At 43.9% G+C, this 18,746-nt stretch overlaps 1 protein-coding gene across 33 annotated transcripts in view; it reads right to left on the bottom strand.

Annotated features, from left to right (window-relative positions):
• The window catches only part of CACNA1C (calcium voltage-gated channel subunit alpha1 C), a 611,497-nt gene that overhangs the window by 73,891 nt on the left and 518,860 nt on the right, over window positions 1-18,746 (bottom strand). For all 33 annotated transcript variants that reach the window (XM_077340079.1, XM_077340052.1, XM_077340055.1 and 30 more), the window contains 5 exons: window positions 17,953-18,005; window positions 17,705-17,851; window positions 16,858-17,059; window positions 15,934-16,092; window positions 13,754-13,864 (listed from right to left, as the gene is read on the bottom strand). In XM_077340079.1, coding sequence (XP_077196194.1) covers window positions 13,754-13,864; window positions 15,934-16,092; window positions 16,858-17,059; window positions 17,705-17,851; window positions 17,953-18,005 — 672 coding nt within the window. The remainder of the gene's footprint in view (window positions 1-13,753; window positions 13,865-15,933; window positions 16,093-16,857; window positions 17,060-17,704; window positions 17,852-17,952; window positions 18,006-18,746) is intronic.

Raw genomic sequence — 18,746 nt, 5'->3', positions numbered from 1 at the left:
TGCCCAGAACCAGTTGAGTCAGAACAGTATTATCGCATGGGTGATAAAAACAAGCTCATGCTACCTTGTACAAGAGTTAGCGCAGCACTGAGCAAATAAAGAGCCTGAATAATTATATAAAACGTAGCCATCTTTGCCAATGGCTAAGCTAAACTTTCAGAAAGGCTGTTCCCCAACCAAGTTTTAACATTTCCTAATTAAATGGATAATCAGAGTTGCCTTCTTTCAACGAGATACTTCGTGTGAGACAATGAATGTGAATTTCAGCTATTCATTAATCTACCGATCCCTTCTCCTCCATGGTAGCTGCAAATTAAAAATAAGGTTTGCTCAGCCTTCGGCTTGATTACAAAATGGATATTGATTGCGAATTATTTTCAAGAAAATAATGCATGGCTTGCAAAGGTCCCTTTCTCCACATCCTGCCCTAACACTGAAGATCCCAGGATACTGATTGTGAATTATCTTCAAAAAATATAATGAATGGCCTGCAGAAGTCCCTTTCTCCACATCCTGGTCTAAAACTTAAGAAACAGCACACAGTCAGACCTTTGGGTGTTTACATAAGTTTGGGTCCATCTGACTTCCATGTTTCTCCAGCTGTGGGCTGTTTTTCAGAGAGACTGAACCCAAGTGGCACAGTGGCTGCTATTCTTAGCACAGGGAAGATCAGGTCATGGGTAAAGTATGAGTTTGAGTTCCCAGGAAACTTTACAGGAAGAAAGAAGTGGGGAGTGGTAGAGCAGGAGATTCCATCACTGGCAACAGAAAGACATGGCTTAGGAATCAGAAAGAGAAATGGCCATGACTGGGCCAGATACTGACTGACTGAACTTTACAGCACAGTCCAGATATAGCCCTCATGACGTAAATGGTCTAATTTATATTCCATAACATTAGGAGGAGTTGTTAATATGCCTTTGGGGCGCAGAAAAAGAAAGAGAGCGTGGAGTTAGAAAGAAATAAGAATGAATTTCTGAAATACACAAGGGATGTTTCCATGCCCAACATGGAGCATACTGTAAAAGTGTACACTTAAACAGGGAGGGCAGGCTTTCATTTGTTATCCCACTGCTAGAGCGCTGGGTGCATTGGGGAAGGAAGAAAGAGTGCAGGAAATCAAAACTGGGGGACATCAGCCAACGCAACGCCATCCCTACAAAATTCACAGTAAAACATATAAACGCGCGTCACGACGATCTCCAGCGTCTCTAGGAATCAAGCGGACCTGGAATAAATCTGTAATTAGAGACTTTGAGCATTGGGGAAGGAAAAAATGCAGATTAAAAAGAAAAAGCACAGTTCGCTTGAATAATAATACAGCACGTACATGGGTTGCATATAGACTGGCAAGAATATGTTCATAACAAGAAACTGGAGATCTTATTCATAGAACCTTTATGTTTCTGTGAAGCTAGGGGAGCTGTTTTTATTACCAGTAGGCTAACTCATGGGACATGCCTGTCTGGACAATTCAGTCTTTATGGCAGCTACCCAAAGTTTTTAAGACTGTGTACTAACTAAAACTTTCTATGGCTTTGAAGGTCATTATTTTGTATATTGCCATGAACGCTTGTCAAATTAGCTTCATAGCACTTCAAGATGTATCTTGGAAATCACAAAAATAGCCACTAAAAGCATGGCAAGTATCGTTAAAATGCTCAGGGTGATCATAAAGTTGCACCCTTCTAAACCCATTGACTTCTCTGGACTTGGGCCCAATGTAGATGATATGGTGGCCAGAGGTTTGACCACCAATGCTATTTATAGAAGAATTTGGCTACTTAAAAATATCACATTTAAAAATGGCCAAATTCCTCTCTAAAATTACATCAACTAGTTTGGCCCTGAGAAGAATGTCACTCTTTTAAGGATTGCACTGTGTAATGGGGAATTCCGGAACATTATTTTGACATCCTACACGTGACTCCACCCCAGGGCAATTTTGAAGGTGTTTAAAAATGTACATGAAAATACAGTTGTGGGTTTACGCACGGAACCCATTAAACTGGGGGGAAACCTTAAACATTTTTATTGGGAGAGAAATTTAACAGAGGAGATCTTGTGCTGAGATGCATTTGTCAGATTTCCTTTTCATCACTGGCTAGGATTCCCAGTCAAGCTCGTTAAACTAGCTGGCTAAGCGGTGAGCCAAATTTTACACCGAGGGAGCACTAAAGTAAATGTATCCATTCTAGCCTGGATTTATAAAGATGAAGTCTCTAGGGCCACAATGGCATTTCCATTTGAATCAATGGTTATTTGGCTGTGGATTACTCTTGGAACGAGACTGTACCCAAAAAGATGGACTGTGAGAAATGTAGAGCCTCAGGTGAGGTGGTGTTTATAACTGAGGTCAAAGTGTCATTTACGTAGCAAGGTTTGCATGTTCTGTCATAGCAGGATCTCATTTTTATACCCAGATATCATGGAGACAATCGGATATAGCACAACAATCACCAAATAATTCTGTGTTTGTTGAACTTTCTGTTTTACAATTTAGGAGGCTCTGCATTCAGTGCCTCAAACAACAAATGAATAGCCTATTGCCTTTATTTGTAGGATTACCTCCACGCCTGCATTTCCTCTTATCATGGAACCCAAGGTAGCATGCGCAGAGCTCTCAGGCGGTCTCCCACCCAAACACTGACCAATCCCAGACCAGTTTAAGGCTATGCTTGGTTTCCATTGAAGGCAACCCCATGACCGATCTAGGCTAATTTTTGCTATTTATCTGACTAAATAGGAATCTATAACAGGTTTGCCCCTTTCCTCAACCATCCACCTGACATTTCAAGTTAAACTAAATGTAACTTCAGGATTTTAAACCCCGTCTCCCAACCTTGCGGTCGATACCTTTTAAAAATAAAACACACGTTTGAAATGATAGTCATTCAGTATTCAGGACAGGTCAAAGATACTATGCAGCCCTGTAGTTTTGTAAATCCTGTATGAAAATCCTTCCTTAAAAAGCCAACCTTGATTTGTATAGAGTTTTGATTTTGGTTTCGGGAAGGCAATCGGCTGCCAACAATAACGGACGTAGGAAAGGAACCAGACTCCTGCATGGAAATTGCATGCTGGAACCAGAGTGAGCTCTTTTAAACCAGTTATTTCACACACGGCACATGAAGGGGAAAAGCTCTTTGAGGAAGGAATCTTCAGTCTGAAAGAGAGAAAGTACTTTCCCACCAGAAAATTCCTTGTGAAGTTTGTTTTCATCCCAGGAGAATGTCAGAGAGGGTCTAGCAGGGAGGTGAACTGGTGGCATCATTTGTTTTTGCAACCAAAAAAATTTAGAGAACAACACCAAGTTTTCGGAGTCCTTTTGCTTTCACGTCAGAGGTGCAGCTATGTTATTATTCCATTGATGCCCCCAAATGAATTATCCACAATGTTCTGATGGGAATTTCTTCTGTGCATACAGTAACCTGAACGCTTATAAAGGAGGACAGGAGGCTGAAAAGTTTCCCAGGAGGTCCAGTTTTGTCCCACAATTACAGTATTGTTTTTTTTCTCCCCCAGGGAAAGGAGATGATTGTGACTCACCCCGTGACGTATTAGTTAATGAAATCACCAATCATAAACACCCAGGAGCTGGCTGCTGTGGAATCTCATTTGTGCAAGGAAAGAATGCCACTCTAGCTGTTCCTAGGGCACCTGCCAATCAGCTCTTGGTATCCGGACCTGCTGAGATGAACTGGCAAAAAGCATGATCATTTCAGCACTAAAGGAGCCATTGCGATCTCCAGAGACCACAGTTTCTACATTCCATGAAACTGAGCTTGTGTTTGATTTCAAGCAGGCCTTATTCAAGCAGGGGAAATCACCCACTGGAGCCCATTTGAAGGTCTAAGCAGAGACCCTCTCAGGAATCATATGAAGGACCAATCTGTAGGAGAAAGCAATCAGTATTTCCAAGCAGCAACCAGTTGGCCTTCTGTATACAGACCCTGTGGAAGAGGAACATTGGTTCAAACTAAGCTATGATCCTGGCACTCCACCTCCATGCCAACTATCTGATTAGCCATTCCCTGCTTGGCTTACACATATGGAGGCGCAAGATGTCTGCCAAGGCTGAGTAGAGTTGATCAGTGGGACCTGCTTTCACTGTGGGCTTGCTTATTTGGGACGTAAGTAAGGTAATGATCTCAACTGCCCAGGCTCAGTCCAGGGAGATGTGACAGCAACAGCAAAACAAACACACGGACAGTTCATGGAAACCGTAGCTTCTCCTAAGAATTCAGCAAACATATCAGCCCCACCCTAATCTAGTAGCGCAGTTCTAGATCAGAGCACATTTATTTCCAAGCAGGCTTGATCCATGATTAAGGTGACCAGATTTTAACATTGGTAAAGCGGGACACCATTGACTTGGGGGGAGGGGTCTATACGGAGCAACAAAAAGTTTCATAGAAAGCAAAGAACACAAAAATAGTATAGTAATATATATTTTTAAATTTCAACATAAGTACAATTTGCCAGGTGGGACAATCTGGTCACCTTATCCATGATTACTCTCCGTTTGTGGATGCTGTCACAGTCAACTTAGGACGGCCCTGAAGGGCAAGAGACAACTGGATGGGGTTTCCGTCTGTCCTCTGTCCACTGGCGCAAGCATTGCCACACTGCCCTGTTATACATGTTGTAACTCCTCATCGTTGGACTGGCATACTGTGCCCAACTGCCTGTGGCATCCACCATCAATCTAGGCTGAAGCAAAGCCGGACACAATGCACTCTTGTCAGCCAGGACACAGGTCTGGCCAGACTCCATTTTACATTACAGGTTGACCAAAGCCGCTGGTATGACCTGACAGCTACAGCAACTTCAATGTGCTCTACAATCCTACAACCTCCTGCTCCCCCCCCCATTCCATTGTATTGATGATCAAATGGCCAACAGAGACCGTTTTGCCTAAGGGTTCCCTTGCCCAAGCTCTTTGTCTCACACCTATGGCTGACTCTAGCCACTCTGCCCGAAGGAAACTTCCCCCATCTAGATACCAGAGCGTCCCTGGAAGATTCCCATTGTACCCCCAATGGTTTCTTTTCTTTGGAGCAATCAACACCCATCTTAAGCCATCACCTAAGCCCATCAAGATCCATCTCCCTATCATCTTGACCCCGAGCCAGCCCATCTGGTGTACGTGCGGATTCCAACATGCACAACCCTCCAACAGGGTATCAAAATCCTTTCTCTGGCAAGCCGAATTGTCACTCTGGAATCCCTGATCCGTCGCTGTGCTGTGCTGTCCTGTCCTGACTCCGTCTCTGCCTCTTCAAGACTCGTAAATATTTCTTCCATTGACCCGCTTTCCCAGACTCTGTTTATTTCCCATCTCTGTTAGCATGTTAGTGTGCCTGCTATATGTTGGTCTGATGTCTATCTTATTTATTTTCGGTTACAATAAAGCCTACTTATTATGTTATTTACCATCTGTTGTCTGCCTCGAGTCCTTAAGGGGAGAATTCCCTGATAAACACAGGCGATTTTGATCCCATGTAATGGACCAGAGACAATGTATTAACTACAAAATGAAGTCTATATGTAACTTCAGTTTCTATGATCTCCTTGCAGAGACTGACTCATAATAAATATCACGACTGGTTTGCTTGGAGAATCTGTGCACCACCATCAAAAACCTTGGTATGAAATAACATTCAAAAACATACGACTGCTATGACCACATGGGAACCCGTTCTTTTGAGACGTTGAGGATCTCCAGTCGCTGTGAACGTATTTGTATGAAATATAATCCCCTTTAAAAGCTGTTATTCCTGCAGCCATCACAATGTCCTCTGGCAGTAAAGTCCACATTTTAATTACTCTCTGTAAAGCAGCATTTCCTTTGGTCCTTCCTGAACCTACTGCCCATCACTTTTATCGGATGTCTTAAATTCAAACCTTTGGGGAAAGAAGAAATTCTCTTTGTACATTCTCTCCACCCTGTGCATAATTTTATACACCTCTATCAAGTCATCACTTTTCTAAACGGAAAACTCCCAGACTCTTAGCCTTTTCTCCGAGGGAACCAACCCCCTAATCATCTTGGCTGCCCTCCTCTGTACTTTTTCCAGCTTTGCAATGTCCTTTTTGAGATAAATGAGGAGTGGAGGGGGGGGGGGGATGCAACTCAAGAGTATAGTGCTTGGAAAATATGCGTATCCATGAAACTAGCGTTCAAGGCCTGCTACAGTTTTTATTCTTCAAGACACAATGCACATGGGAAAGTGAAGGTGCAGGGGTTGCCATTGTTCAAAGCTACTCATGGAATTCACTGAAGACGAGGGACTTAGAGCCCAGATCTGATCCCCCAAAATACAATTCTCTAGCCCTTATACAATGTAGGCTTCACATTCATACATCCAAGAAGAACTCAGCTTTTATCGTGATCTAAGACGCCACATTTGGAATTTCAAACCATTATAAGAAATCCAGTAAGAAGAAGGCTCAGTTCATTTTTATAATGTTATGGAGGAAGATGGATATCACCTGGAAGGTGAAGCTGGGTAAAGCTGATAAACCATCCAGGTGAGTTATTTCTGTGCATTTAACAGATATAGGACGTTATAAAAGAAATCTCCTGTCTGGACTGTTCAGTAATCCCTAGAAGGAATTGCTGGGATTCTTAGTTTTACAGATCTTGGTAGGTGAGAGTTATGTGCTGTTGTTGTTCCTAAAGCTCATTTCCCCATGCAGTGATCGTATATAGCCCATTCCAGAGAATATGTTATCAAGAAAGGCTATGTCATAGAACCACAGAGTATCATAGAATAATAGAGTTGGAAGGGACCTGCTGGGTCATCTAGTCCAACCCCCTGCACTAAGCAGGACACTCACAACCCTATTGCTCATCCACTGTAACCTGCCACCCCCTTGAACCTTCACAGAATCAGCCTCTCCGTCAGATGGCCATCCAGCCCCTGTTTAAAAATGTCCAAAGATGGAGAACCCACCACCTCCTGAGGAAACCTTGTTGATGTGGAATGGGTTGTTACACATTCTTTTGGATTGCCCCCTTTACAATCATTTATGACAACACCTTATAAAAAACTGTAGTTCCAACACCGAGTCCAAATAACCAGAAACTGATCTCTAAATTACTAGCTGATCGAGACTCCAAGGTTACAGAAAAGGTGGCGACCTTCTTGGTGGCAGTATCTAAACAATGGAACCTTAGTTTGAAAAAGGAAAATTATGCTGATATGTGCTGGGGTTCTTCATGATATTGGAGCTGCTTTTGTCAATACTTTAAAAAGTAAATTACGATATGCCAATGAAGGCAAGCTGAGTCTTAGACAAGCTCTCTGTTCAACGAGAAGACCTTAAGGAGAAAGGGGGGAATGTGGGAGGATTTAACAGCATCTTTCACTTTTCAAATGCAGTGGGCTCTGCCAGGCAACTTTGATACTTTAACATTTATTCAAATTGCTACCTCAACACTGATGTGTGAGGAAGAGGGCAGTGGAACTCAGAAGCTTGCATCCAGCAATTTAACTAGTAGTCAGAAGACTGAAAAACACCACATGAGAAGAAGCCCAGTCAGATTTTCATAGAATCGTAGAATCATAGAGTTGGAAGGGGCCATACAGGCCATGTAGTCCAATCCCTTGCTCAATGCAGGATCAGCCCTAACCATCCTAAAGCATCCAAGAAAAGGGTGTATCCAACCTTTGCTTGAAGACTGCCATTTTGCTGTCTATCTTGGGGATCCCTGACCCTAAGAGGCACGTCGGGCCTCAACAAGGGCCAGAGCCTTCTCGGTCCTGGCTCCTACCTGGTGGAACGAGCTCCCCGAAGAGATCAGGGCCCTGCCAGAACTTCCACAATTCCGCAGGGCCTGCAAAAAGGAGCTCTTCCACCAGTCATTTGGTGGGCCCGACTGAGCCATAACACCTACAGGTGCCCCCCAGACTGAGGGAACGAACCGACTGAGGGATTGTCAAGTTATTGTTGAAGTGCCCTTCTAATTGTTCCAGTTGATATGTTGTTGTTATTGTTATATTGTTATATTGATTTTTGATATTGTTCTATGTGAATGTTCAAAAATGTTTTACGTAAACCGCCCAGAGCCGTAGGGAAGGGCGGTATAAAAATATAAATATAAATAAAATAAATAAATGAAATAAATCTGTGTCGGCTGAGCTGCTTTGTATTACTATGCTATACTATGCTACATCTACATTACTATGCTATATCTACATTTAGGAACAGCCCCCGGCTACGGCCCTCATCTCTGCGTTTTCGCTGAGGAATGTCTCGCTGGAGAGCGGTAGAGTAGAGAAGCACTCTTCTAGCTAAGGGAATTACACTGAATCACCCTGCTGCTAGCGTTTCAATCGCAGCATCTGATTCATCACGGTGCCCAAGAGAATAAAGTATATGATTCTTGCGGAATGGTATCAACAGCGACGTCCACCAAGCAGAGACAATGAATCTTCTGTTCAGGTTACAAACAAAATTTTAGCAACAACACCGATCACGGTTAGAATTGTCTCATCGAAGAAAGCGGAACCCTGAAGGGCAAATCTGCCTGGAGATCTTTGCGGACCGCAAGAAAAACCGCACCTGTTTGCAAACTGTTTATCAGCTCCCATCCTGTTGATGGGTTAATCTGGAGAACAAAACAGCCTCTGCCATTTGACTAACGCGTGGATTTATAAGGTGGCGCCTTAGGGAACCGTTCACACACCATCGTGTTCAATTTAATCCTTATCAGGTAAAGGAAATGAGATTCCCGACTCCGGTCTGTCCCGAAGGCACAAATGTTCTTCAAGAAACATTATGCTTTTCTTTGCTTATCCAAAAATGAAGCAAGACCATCATTTCATAGTGACATTCCTACTTGCTTGGGTAGAGTAATCTATTAATCCGCCTCTCCTTGATTCATGTAGTTTCCCCTGATACACAGATTAGAGAGCCACAGCAAGTACGTAGATTGTTTAAACCAGGGGTAGTCAAACTGCGGCCCTCCAGATGTCCATGGACTACAATTCCCAGGAGCCCCTGCCAGCATTCGCTAGCATAGCCCTTCCTAGAAGAAAAAAGTCCCACTTCTTTTCATTGTGCGGTAAGGTGCCCTGTGCAGTAAGGTGGAGGAGAAGGTATCTCAAACAGCTCTGAGGTCTGACCTATGAAAGGAAACAACCTTTTTGCTGTAGACCAGGGGTAGTCAAACTGTGGCCCTCCAGATGTCCATGGACTACAATTCCCAGGAGCCCCTGCCAGCGAACATCTGGAGGGCCACAGTTTGACCACCCCTGCTGTAGACAAACATGGAACGCCTGGCGGAAGAGCTCCGTCTTGCAGGCCCTGCGGAACTCTGACAGCTCTGACAGGGCCCTCAGCTCTTCCGGGAGCTCATTCCACCAAGTCGGGGCAAGGACCAAAAAGGCCTCAGTCCTGGTCAAGGCCAGGCACACCTCCCGCGGGCCAGGGACAACTGACAGATTCAAACCCACAAAGTGAAGGCCCCTTGGGGGGGAATTAGGGAACAGGCGGTCCCTCAGATATGTGGGGCCCAGACTGCAAATGGTCTTTAGCACCAAAACCTTGAACTTGATCCAGAATGCAATTGGCAAGCAATGTAGTTGCTTCAGCACCATCTGGACATGGATCCTCCAAGATGACCTTGTGAGGACTCTAACAGTTTCACTTTGCACCGAGTGCAACTTCTGGTTCAAGAACAAAGAAAGGCCCACGTAGAGCAAGTTACAGAAGTCTAGCCTGTAAGTGACTATTGCATGGATCATTCTGCCCAGGTGTTCTGGGAACAGGTAGGGTGCTAGTAGCCTGGCTTGGCAGAGGTACCAGCTCGGCCAGGGAGACTATTTGTCAGAGAGGTGAGCTCATTAAGAGGATTATGGTTCTGTTTCTCAATTCCAACATTAGGTGCATAGCCTCAAAACCTGAAGTGTCCTGGATGGAGCCCCATGCTAGGGGAGTTAAAAGTCCTTATAGGTTACAATGATACTATTTCCCCACCTGTCAGACCTGTGTTGATGTATTATCAAGTATCCGGGAGGGGGGAAATTGGGAGAGGTTAAGCATCCCCCCTGCCTAGTCTCAGTGATACCCAAAATACAGAAATGTTCATCAACCGGAAAAATTCACAGCACTTAGCAACAGGAATATCTTTCCATCTTCAAGTACTTGGAGGGCTGTCACATAGGGGCTGGGCAGAGTTGTTTTCTGTTGCCCCAGAGAGTTGGACCAGAACCAATGGACTAAACCCAGAGGGTTGAACCAGAACCAATGTTTTCAGCTAAACACCTAGAAGAAGTTCCTGACAGTTAAAGCAGTTCCTCAGTGGAACAGGCTTCCTTGGGAGGTGGTGGGTTCTCCTTCTTTGGAAGTTTGAAAGCACAGGCTAGATAGTCTCCTTACAGAAATGCTGATTCTGTGAGTTGAGGCAGATTGTAAGTAGTTGGGCGGAAGGGACTGTGTTGGTGCTTAGCTCTTGTGGCCCTTTCTTCCATGCCCAGGGAAATGCTGGTTGCTACTTTGGGGTTGAGAGGAAACTTTCTTCCAGGCCACACTGGCCAGGAATTCTGGTTTTGGGGGGAACCATCATCTGGGCATGGGATCAGGGTCACTGTGGTGGGTGGGTAGTTGTGAATTTCCTGCATTCTGCAGGGGTTGGACTAGATAACCCTTCCAACTCTATGAATCTATGAAAGCTAGAACTCTGATGGCTTACGCCATCATCTCTTTCTCCTCACTACTTCCTTACTTGCTGGCCAACAAGTTCTGCACCTTCAAAACCCAGGTGCCAACAATCTCTGCCAACCACATACATCATGTTCCATCTTGGTTCCCCTGTTTCTTTTTCCTTGACCACATGGCCCCCGTGTGCTGCTCACCTCTGTCTTTCATCAGGGTTACAACTAAAAACAACTAAAATTAATCGAATTAAGTATCAAAAGGTTAATAACAGATAAACATACAGGCAAAATAATTAACATTTACATTGACTACCAGTATTCCTTAGCCTATATGATTATGTTTTCTTAACCTTCATTAGATTTACCACGGGAGACCAAGGAGACCAAGAATTATGTCAACAAATGGTTTTCTGGCAAATAAAACTTTGTCACGAAGAAGCATAATAAGCAACAATTTCCTACAACTTGTTTGTGTGCACATATCTTTTATTTGCCTTCTTCTGTGAACCCTTGCCAGTGTTTCCCTCCTATTTTCCCATTTTCTGTATATTCAGCATTCTATTTTATTAAAGCCGTTGATTCAAAGTGTTGCATTTCCCTGCTGTAGAAATGCACTTCCGTTTTATCTCCATTGCCCAAGCACAGTCTTCTTTCGCAGAAGAAGAGTTGGTTCTTATATGCTGCTTTTCCCTACCTGAAGGAGGCTCAAAGCGGCTTACAGTCGCCTTCCCATTCCTCTCCCCACAACAGACACCCTGTGAGGGAGGTGAGGCTGAGAGAACCCTGATCTCACTGCTCGGTCAGAACAGTTTTATCAGTGCCGTGGCGAGCCCAAGGTCACCCAGCTGGCTGCATGTGGGGGAGTGCAGAATCGAACCCGGCATGCCAGATTAGAAGTCCGCACTCCTAACCACGACACCAAACTGGCTCTCAGTCCCTGTTCCCCTAAGTAATCCCTTTCACAAGCACTTCAGAGACTTTCTCAAAAGCGTACATTCTATTTTCAGTGCCCTCACTATTTAACAGACTACAAAAGTATTGGAGGCAATGGGATAATCAGTAGAAATGCCAGCATGTGTTTTAAACTAGCCTCCAAGCACTCAAGAGGTACCACCCAAAAGCTACAAGGCAGTTCATAAGTTCCAAATGAAGAGAATAATTTTAAAAATATCCCTCGCAGCAAGAAGCACCCCATCAAAATGGGGAAAGCACAGCAGTACCCAGCCCTTGCTCTATGCCAGTCTTGCTGTGCCAAAGCAGGCAAAGAGGATCATGCATGCAGCACTAGCTGGCTGTACACTGTGCTGTCCAGCGCACGGTGTGGCCAGTTGGTACAAGCATGAGCGCATGGCTTCCCCGTGTGCCACTCTGGGTGCAGGACATCCGGCACAGAGTAGCACAGTGGTCTCTCCAGACAACTCTGTCAGGTAAGGAAGTGTGGAGACAGGATGAGCATGGCCCTGGGAACGGCCCTTTTTCAAGGTTGTTTTGGTTTCCCAGGCTATCCCACTTTAACAAGCTCCTGTGTATATATTGGAAACTACAATGATTGGAAAGGTGGTTCCTAGTTTAAATATAAGCTGAAGTGCAGAATCCCCCAGTTTTGGTCCAGTAAGATACAAACAATTTTGTAAACTGAGAGCAGAAACAGATACTAGCAGAAACCTTTCACCTGGCGGTGCTTAATGGACAACGAACAAACAAAATGGGATGAAAAACCCAACCTGGAATAGAGTTGAAAACTTTAAAAGGCTGAGAAAACTGCTACTTTATATAATAAAAACATATTTCAATTGAATTTTATTGATGGAGCTCAAATATATAAAAGTATAAAAACAATAAAAACAGCAGGGAGTGACATGAGTCACACATATATGTTCGTTATGTCCTATCATCCAGAGACCTAATGCATTTCGACCCATACAGGTTTTCCTCAGAGGTCAATATTAAGTACACACAATTGTTTTAGAAAAACACACAGATATACATATGTTTTATCACCATATAGTATGTATAAAAAGGTAAAGGTATCTCCTGTGCAAGCACCGAGTCATGTCTGACCCTTGGAGTGACGCCCTCTAGCGTTTTCTTGGCAGACTCAATACGGGGTGGTTTGCCAGTGCCTTCCCCAGTCATTACCATTTACCCCCCAGCAAGCTGGGTACTCATTCTACCGACCTCGGAAGGATGGAAGGCTGAGTCAACCTTGAGCTGGCTGCTGGGATCGAACTCCCAGCCTCATGGGCAAAGCTTTCAAACGGCTGCCTTACCACTCTGCGCCACAAGAGGCTCTTATAGTATGTATACCTGTGTGTTTTTCTAAAACAATTGTGTGTACTTAATATTGACCTTTGTATTTTTATATATTTGAGCTCCATAAATAAAACTCAAATTAAATATGCATTTAGTATATAAAGTAGCAGTTTTCTCAACCTTGTGCTTAATGGACTCCTGGTGTCTTTAGTGTTTAACTGTAAATTTCTTTGACCAAGGTACTGTCTTTGCTGTGCAAATCCATAAATCTAGGAACTGGTCCTCACAACCATGTTTGAGGAAGAGAAATCGCTCTGAGGTGACATTTCCCTTTCACGTTTATGTGGAAGACTGGACGTGGAAAGAATCTGCCCTCATTAAAATACCATGTCCTGAAAAAAATGTGGTCTTTAAATGTTACAGTGTTCGGTGTATTTTCAGAAGACCATTCTCCTCCTGGTGGCCACTGATAGCAAATGCCACCTTATGGTAGCCCTTCCACTTCAAATATGCAAGAACTTCAAATATGCAAGTGCAAGAACAGGAGCATGCCATTCAGCTCTAGAGCAAGTGCCCGGATGAGTCAACCGGGATGTGTTTCTAGAGAACGTGGTTTTTCTGTCTCTCTACACTCAACTCAAGAACAAATGGCCCCTCTAAGCACAGATGGAGACTCCAATCCAGACAGCATCTGCTCATATCCACCCCCTGAGTGGAAGATGGGAGTGGGGGGCGGGGGGAATATCAATTGATCTATGATGTAATTTCATTTCCTCCTGTCCTCCCTTTTGCTACCATAAGTGTAAAGTTAACGGATGATCAACTGCTCCTACCTTGGGTTTGAAGGCAATTAATTTGAGGACCATTTCGACAGTGAAGAGGCCGGTGAAGAGCATGTTGAGAATGTTCATGGCTTCCTTGAAGAGGCAGCTCTGGCCATAATGCTGGAAAACAAACGTTCAATTTGGCGCTTGGATCGTTTTCGCTTGTCCTACGTTTTTCTTGTGTAAAGAGCCTCTCCTCCCAACGGTTGTTCGGTGTTCCTTATTTTTACTTTAAACTTAGGTTTTTTTAAATCCCTTTCATTTCAAAGGGGTTCCTGCTGTAGACCTCTATACAGTTGTAAAGGGTCTTCCCACAGCAATTTCCTATGTTTGGCATTAGAATAGCCTCTTCAGAAGCCTCACAACCTGGTATTCCCAGTCCTCTTGCTTTTTAGGGCTCAAAACCCAACAAAGTACCAGTTTCTGGGGGTCATGAGCACCCAAGATTCATACTGCTGACTTCAAGTTTACAAGACACTGAAGTTATTCCCCATGGCTCAGTAACCCTTAAAGAAACACTATAGGAGAACATGAAAACAATAGAGCAAAGCAAAAGAAACAATGAACCATGCGGCCAAGATATGAATCTATGACTTTAGGAGCATGATGGAGAAAGGGTCTCCATGGACAAGTATGTCTCCTTTAAGTAACGCTGAAAGCTAAACAAGGTTCCGGTAAATCTTTGTTTCAAAGAAATTTCCTCAGCAGCAAAGCTAAAGAATAACGAGTAAGATATAAACAATACAAAATATAAATCCCAAGTTACAATTCCCAAAAAAGGACAAAGAATAAATGAAACTCACCCTATGTGGCATAGATTTGCTGAATTTTAATGGTTTTTTTTTTGGGGGGGGGGGGATCTAATTTTTGTTACCTGCCACGAGCCGTCCTGGGAGTGACGGACTGTAAGTCTAATAAATAAATAAAATAAGGAGCCAAGCTCAAATGGGCTGTTTTCACTTTTCTTGCTCTAATTAAAAAAAGAAAGAGAAGACGTGTTCCTAGTCTTATATTCATATCTTGGCCACGCGTGCACGGTTTCTTTCAGGACTCCTTACAACAGCACCATAAATCAAGGGTGTTTTATTTGTTTGGTTTTGCCATCATCACAGTTGGCTTAAGGTAGCCCTGCAAGGGTTTTCAAGGCAAGAGACGTTCAGAAGCTGTTTGCCATGGTCAGCCTCCATGTTGAGTCTCTGGTGTTCCTTGGTGGTCTCCCATCCAAAGAGTAACCAAGGCTGACCCTGCTTAGCTTCCGAGACCTGGCTAGATTGGCCTATCCAGGTCTGGGCAGGGGAATCTGACTGGAGGGGAATCTGACTGCAAAATCCTTCTGCAGGAGTGAATGAATGGGGAAAAGCAGTTCTCCTATTGCCCCATCCTCGGTCACCTCCTTATTCTCTGCAATCATACCTCTCACAAATAATTCCATACATGTTTTCAACCCTCCAGAATGTTGTACACAGACTACAAAATGGCCATGTAGACTACAAAATCACCCTATGCCCCCCGCAGAGCCTTATGCTCTGCGGGAGAAAATTTGTTGGTCGTCCCTGGCCCTAGGGAAGCACGCCTGGCCTCGACCAGGGCCAGGGCCTTTTCGGTCCTGGCCCCGACCTGGTGGAATGAGCTCCCGGGAGAGCTGCGGGCCCTGCGGGACCTTCCATCGTTCCGCAGGGCCTGCAAGACGGAGCTCTTCCGCCAGGTTTACGGTTGAGGCCAAGGCTAACATCTATGCTCCCCCCGGGACTCGGGACTTGGGATTAGAGATGGGTACCATCAATACCCCCTCTCCACCTGCTAGTAGGGAAAAGGGTAGTGGATTAGCCAATCTTGCCGGGTTGGCTTGCTAACTAATAATTGCTGGACTGTAGTTGTTTTAACTGGGTTTTAATGGATTTTATGGGGTTTTAGAGTGTTGTAACCCGCCACGAGCCGCAAGGGAGTGGCGGGCAATAAATCGAATAATAATAATAATAATAATAATAATAATAATAATAATAATAATAATAATAATAATAATAATAATAATAATAATAATAATAATAATAATAATGCACTGTTGCCAGAATTGTACAAGTGCCCTTTGGCATTCCCACCCACAGTTTCAGTCCTTGAGAAAGAAGCAACATTTTGCAATATAGCTAAAGCTAAATGCCCAGAGCGTTCCTTTCTCATTCCTGACCTACCTGCATGGCCAGGCAGATGGTGTTCAGCAGGATGAGGACGAACATCAGGTATTCAAAATAGGTGGAGTTCACCACATACCAAACTTTGTACTGGTATTTGTTTTTAGGGATGTACCTTCGCAGGGGGCGGGCCTTCAGAGCGTATTCTACACACTGCCGCTGTAATTAAAAAATATATATATAAACTCAGATGCTCCGTCCATTAAAAAAAAATAATCTTCCTGGCAATTTGTCAGGAAGTCTTCAGTTTTTTTTCAGTCAGCATTTTTTTCAAACCAAAGGGGCCAATGATAACCTCTGCAAGAAGCGAGTATGTGGATTGAGGAAATACGGCGTTACTTAATGATAATAAGTACTCTTAAGGCATTTTACAGATTAACATAGTAATTGCAGAAGAGGCTTTTGTGGATTATGCCGTGTAATCAATTAATTAATTACTTAATTAATTTATATCCCGCCTCTCACAACAGCGTCGCCTTGAGGTGGCTTACAGAACAAAACCGTTAAACAATATAATATATACAGTATTTGCTGGCGTATAAGACTACTTTCCCCCCCTGAAAAACATGCCTCCAAGTGGGGGGGTCGTCCTATACGCCGGGTGCACTTCAGTTGGGATAGACATAGCTGCCCATAGTGGCCCATAGTACTGTACTGTAATGTAATGTAACAAACTCTATATTTTGAGTGGAAATGTTGGGGGGGTCGTCTTATACGCCCAGTCGTCTTATATGCCGGCAAATATGTGAGCACAACAACCAACCCAGTGCCCAGTGCCAACCAATCGCTGTTTAACTGCCGATTGTCATGATGTCTGAATGCAACCATTGTTTTACTTGTGAGATGAATTCTTCTCGCAGCCTTTGGACCACTGGATGCACCACTGGATATTCCTCCCGTCATATCACGAAGCTATTAGGTTACCTGGTTCTTGTCCAGCTCACAGTTCTTGTACTCCTGCTCTCCTTGCTCCTGAAAAGTGACGATGACGAAACCAACGAAGATGTTCATCATGAAGAAAGCGATGATGATGATGTAGATAATGAAGAAAATGGAGATCTCCACCCTGTGGTTATAGATGGGCCCCACATCTTCCAGATGGGAATCAATAGATCGATACAGCAGTCTAGAAAAAGGAGAGAATCCCAAGACAGACACTAAGGGCACTTCCAGGAGGCCCTAACTGCAGGGATTGGGAACTCTGCTCTACGGGGTGTTTCCATCCACACTGGACCTTCCACAAGTCTGACAGTGTCCGGTGCAGGATTGGCATGAGCTCTGCAGTCTTTGTCACCAGCTCACCGCAATAAGTGTGGGGGTAATTCAGGAGACTATTGTGGCCACCACCTTTCTTTATGGCACTCCTAAAATTGCCAACTCAGTTGGAAGAACGGGAAGGCTACTGTCTGAATTTGTCACAGAACGTTTACCAACAGGCTTTGTCACATTGAGCTGGTCTTGTAAGTGCTTCAACAAAGGTCAGAAACAAAACTCATTGGCATGTATCCTACCACTCACCTCAGAACAGCTGCTTCTGTTGGAAAAAGGCTCCTGACAACAGAAGAAGTCTACAAACTTTACTGAACGGACTGGTTGGATACAAGCCCTGTAGAACCTTTCATGTCCGCGTTGAACTAGTATGAGATGATTCGAATGCACTGAAGCATTTGCAAGACTGGCTTAACATACCATTCCATAAGCCGAAAAAAACTATCCTCTTTTTGTTTCACCCAATAAAAAACGGCTCTGTGAATTAGCTTTGAACACTCACTCTGGCCAGCCTTCAAAGGTTGAAACGGTGAAGAGGGCCATCATGGCAGTGAGGACGTTGTCGAAATCAAATTTGCTGTTCTCCCAGTTTCGGACATGGATCATTGGTTGGGAGACCTCCCCGTCCTTGTAAGTAATAAAGTTGCCCCTGTTCCGAGAAGAAAGATACGGGGGAAAGATGAGAGAATTAAATTGTTGGCATCTTGACCAGTCAATGGGCAGAAGTCCGGCCGCCCGGTGAGAACTCACTTGCACTCTGCTTCTGTCTGTTTGGAGCTATCTGTGCAGCTGTACAATTTGCCCTGGAAGAAAATGAAACCCAGAAACATTATGGATCCTTTAGTTATTGATACCAGTTTTTTAAAAAAATTAGTGCCTCATGAAGAAATGGAGTGTGGAGAGATCCTTTTGGAGATCTTCATAATCCACTCTGGTTGTCACCATCCTGGATAATGTGGTACTGTTATAAATGTGGCCAGCCACTACTCATCTCAATTCCAGATCATTTATAAACACTTTAAATAACATCAGTTCCTACATTTAGGGAACCCACTGCCTTCCCACCTCTGAAAGAACTGTCTATTTACTCCTAGTCTTTGTAACTGCAGCAGTTTCTACGTTCCAACTTTCTATCCCATGACTATTAGCAAACAGATAGCTGGAAAAATCTTGTTTTGAGATGTTTTACCACTTTTGTCAATACCATTTTTGCACTTGTCTTCAGCTTTTTCTCCTAGTAACATCTCATGGATCAATAACCCTGTCAGATATACAGGTATCCCAAGTGATGGCATATATTGTACAGACTCTTGAGGACACAATTTAATGCTCCACATGGCCATTCCTGTTGTAGCAGTTGATACTAGTCGCTTTCTCCCTACAGACAGAAAAGCTGCTTGTATCAAAGACAATGTTTCAGTGGCTGGATGGCCTGAATGACCCCTTCCCACTCTATGGTTCTATGATCTGCAGAAGTCTCCAGGCTAGAGACATCCAAAGGAGCACTCTTGTTACTCATGACATGCTTGCAATGATAGCTGTTG

This window comes from Paroedura picta, chromosome 5 (assembly GCF_049243985.1).
Source record: "Paroedura picta isolate Pp20150507F chromosome 5, Ppicta_v3.0, whole genome shotgun sequence".
In the NCBI taxonomy this organism is placed as follows: Eukaryota; Metazoa; Chordata; class Lepidosauria; order Squamata; family Gekkonidae; genus Paroedura; species Paroedura picta.
Note: the sequence above shows the minus strand (reverse complement) of the source record. Positions and strands in the feature narration are given on the sequence as shown.